Source organism: Oryctolagus cuniculus, chromosome 19 (genome assembly GCF_051225735.1).
Source record: "Oryctolagus cuniculus isolate XC-2025 breed Fujian yellow rabbit chromosome 19, ASM5122573v1, whole genome shotgun sequence".
Classification (NCBI taxonomy): domain Eukaryota; kingdom Metazoa; phylum Chordata; class Mammalia; order Lagomorpha; family Leporidae; genus Oryctolagus; species Oryctolagus cuniculus.
In genome coordinates, this window is record NC_142885.1 from 41858458 (window position 1) to 41860898 (window position 2441).

Sequence of the window (2441 nt, forward strand, 5' to 3'; positions counted from 1 at the left end):
CTGCCTGAGCCGAGACCAGCCATTGAATCTGCTGGCACCTCAGCGAGTCTATCTTGTCCCCTCTCCCCGTTCCTGTGACAATTCCGTGTAAGGGAAAGCCCTCTGCTGCCTAGAGCCCCAGTTAACCACCGGAGGCAGAGGCGCGAGGTCTCCCACTTGCTCATGAAGGCCACGGCCTCGGACACCCCCGAGTCAGCGACGGGGACAAGGGGGAGGAAGCACATGGCGCGCCAAGGGCACTGCACCTGCGCGCGGTCCCGCCCATCCCGCCGTCCCGCAAGCCGGACTCGGGGCTTCTACACCTTTATTGGCCTGGGCCGCCCGGGTTCAGGGGTCCTCGTAGCCCGTGGGCAGGGCGTTGAAGTGCGGGTTGTGGAAAAGCGTGTGGTTGCCGTCCCCCCAGGAGTAGGGCTGCGGAGAGAGGGAGGGGAGCACAGGTCAGCAACGCCCGCCTGGGGTCCCGCACCCCGTCCTGCCCCACGTCCCGCCCCACGGCAGGGCCTCGGCCGCCTACCTTGGTGCGGATGCGCAGGTGGTGGTAGGGGATGAACTCGGGGCGCTCGCGGTGACCTGCGTGGAGCCAGCAGTTGAGGGTGCACAGGGCCACGCTGGGCAGCGCCAGCACGAAGGTCAGGAGGCGCCAGGTGTTGGCTGCGGGCGGCCAGGGGAAGGCATGTGAGTCTGGGCTGAGGAGGCCTGGTGGCTGGGGGAGGGCGGTCTCCGGGACCCCTGGTGGACCAGGTGGGCAGGGGTAGGCCGCACCCTACTCACCTCCGGCGCCTCCGTGGTCGCCCTTGGCTGCGGTGGCCAAGCCCCGGCTCAAGGCCCTCAGCGGCAGGGCCATGGCGTTGAGGACTTTGGGCAGGACTCTGTGCTGCAGGCTCCTTCCCCCAGGCCGCTCTCTCCTCCCCTCTCTCTGGCCAATCACCTGTCCAGCCTGGGACGTGCGGGCCTATTTTTAGGGCGATTCTATCTTTAAAATGGGCCCTGACTGGCAGGAGGGCTCTGCGGACAGCTGCCCTCAGCTGCCTTTTATCTTAGCAAGCAGGCAGGCATCTGGAGTCTGAAATGCCAGTGTTACTGTAGCCTGTACCTAGGCTAATTGGCTGACACAGGGTATGCTTTTAATAAATATTTGTGGCATTCGTTGTGTCTTCTGCTTGTTCATTTTTTTTTTTTAAAAGATTTATTCATTCATTTGAAAGGGAAAGTTACAGAAAGGGAGAGGCAGAGGCAGAGACAAAGACAGATTTCTTCCATCTGCTGATTCACTCCCCAGATGTTTGCCACGGGCAGGGCTGGGTATACCAAAGCCAGGAGCCAGGAGCTTCATCCAGGTCTCCCACAGGGGTGCAGGGCCCAAGCACTTGGGCCATCTTCTGCTACTTTCTCAGGTACATTAGCAGAGAGCTGGATTTATTCAATTTTACTTAGAAAGGCAGAGGGAGACAGAGGAGAAGGGTGGGGGGGGGAGAGAGGGAGAGAGATCTGCATACCCTGGTTCATTTCCCAAATTCCTAAAACAGAGAGGGCATTGGACGGAAGCCATGAGCTCAGAACTCAACCCCTGTCTCCACTACATGGGCTGCCTTCTGCTGCCCCAGGATGCACCTGCAGGAAGCTGGTTTTGGAGGTGGAGCTGGGATCAGACCCAGGCCCTGCTCTGCAGGATGCAGGCATCCCAAGCTGCGTCTGCCCTGCTGACCCCACACCTGCCCTTCATGCCCTTTGACCTGGAAGTGCACCGGTCAAGTCACAGTTCTTTGCAAGGAGCAGGGCTCACTCTCAGCATGGTATAAGGTCAGTATGTGAGAACCACGGGTAGCCCACAGTGTCTCTGCTATGGCCACTGCAAACCGCACATCCAGAAGCCTCCGTGTGGGCCAGCTGCCCCAAGAGCCCACCAGGGCCCCCACTGCTGCACCCCGGCTGCCAGAACCTTCGTCAGCGCTGCCTGGAGAGCCACACGCTCACACCACACTCCCTTTTGCACCCAAAGGAGCGCTGCACCAAGCCTGTGCCCTCGGGTCTCTCTCCGCTGAGTCAGCAGGCCACACAGGTGCACCCATCAGCTGTGCCTGCGTCACTGCTGTGCCCTTGCTCTGTGAAAGGCTGGGAAGGTGAGTTCTGCCTTCAGCTGCGTGGAGTGGGAGCTGCATTGCAGAGAAAATCCCCAAACACAGGAAGAACATTGAAAAGATCCGGGGTAGCCACGAACCTGACCGTGCCTACTGCAAATGAAGTTCTTGCAGTCTGAAACTCGGACTGCCTGGAGGAGAGAGAAAGCCTGGGCAGGACCACAGCAACCCTAGACCCCAGCAGCTCTCGGGAAAGCCACAGGGTTGGGCGCGCTCACCGTTTCATCCTCAGCACCCGGCACAGAGTGGCTGTCCTGAAACCCGTATTTGATAAATGGGTGAGCATTGCTGCATTGTGCCCCT

At 60.2% G+C, this 2441-nt stretch overlaps 1 protein-coding gene across 1 annotated transcript; it reads right to left on the reverse strand.

Annotated features, from left to right (window-relative positions):
• Positions 1-287: 287 nt before the first annotated feature.
• Positions 288-859, reverse strand: LOC100341219 (cytochrome c oxidase subunit 6A2, mitochondrial). Its single transcript, XM_002721728.6, has 3 exons — positions 772-859; positions 515-651; positions 288-411 (listed from the first exon to the last, which is right to left on the reverse strand). Exons 1-3 carry the CDS (start codon positions 842-844, stop codon positions 328-330), a joined length of 294 nt encoding a protein of 97 aa, XP_002721774.1. The 5' UTR covers positions 845-859; the 3' UTR covers positions 288-327.
• Positions 860-2441: the final 1582 nt, after the last annotated feature.

Excerpts from the sequence above, each read along its gene's own strand:
- LOC100341219 (XM_002721728.6), bottom strand. The coding sequence starts at position 844 with ATGGCCCTGCCGCTGAGGGCCTTGAGCCGGGGCTTGGCCACCGCAGCC. Across the intron at positions 652-771 it reads CGACCACGGAGGCGCCGGAG|CCAACACCTGGCGCCTCCTG; the intron begins GTGAGTAGGGTG and ends GGCCGCCCGCAG. Across the intron at positions 412-514 it reads ACCTGCGCATCCGCACCAAG|CCCTACTCCTGGGGGGACGG; the intron begins GTAGGCGGCCGA and ends CTCTCTCCGCAG.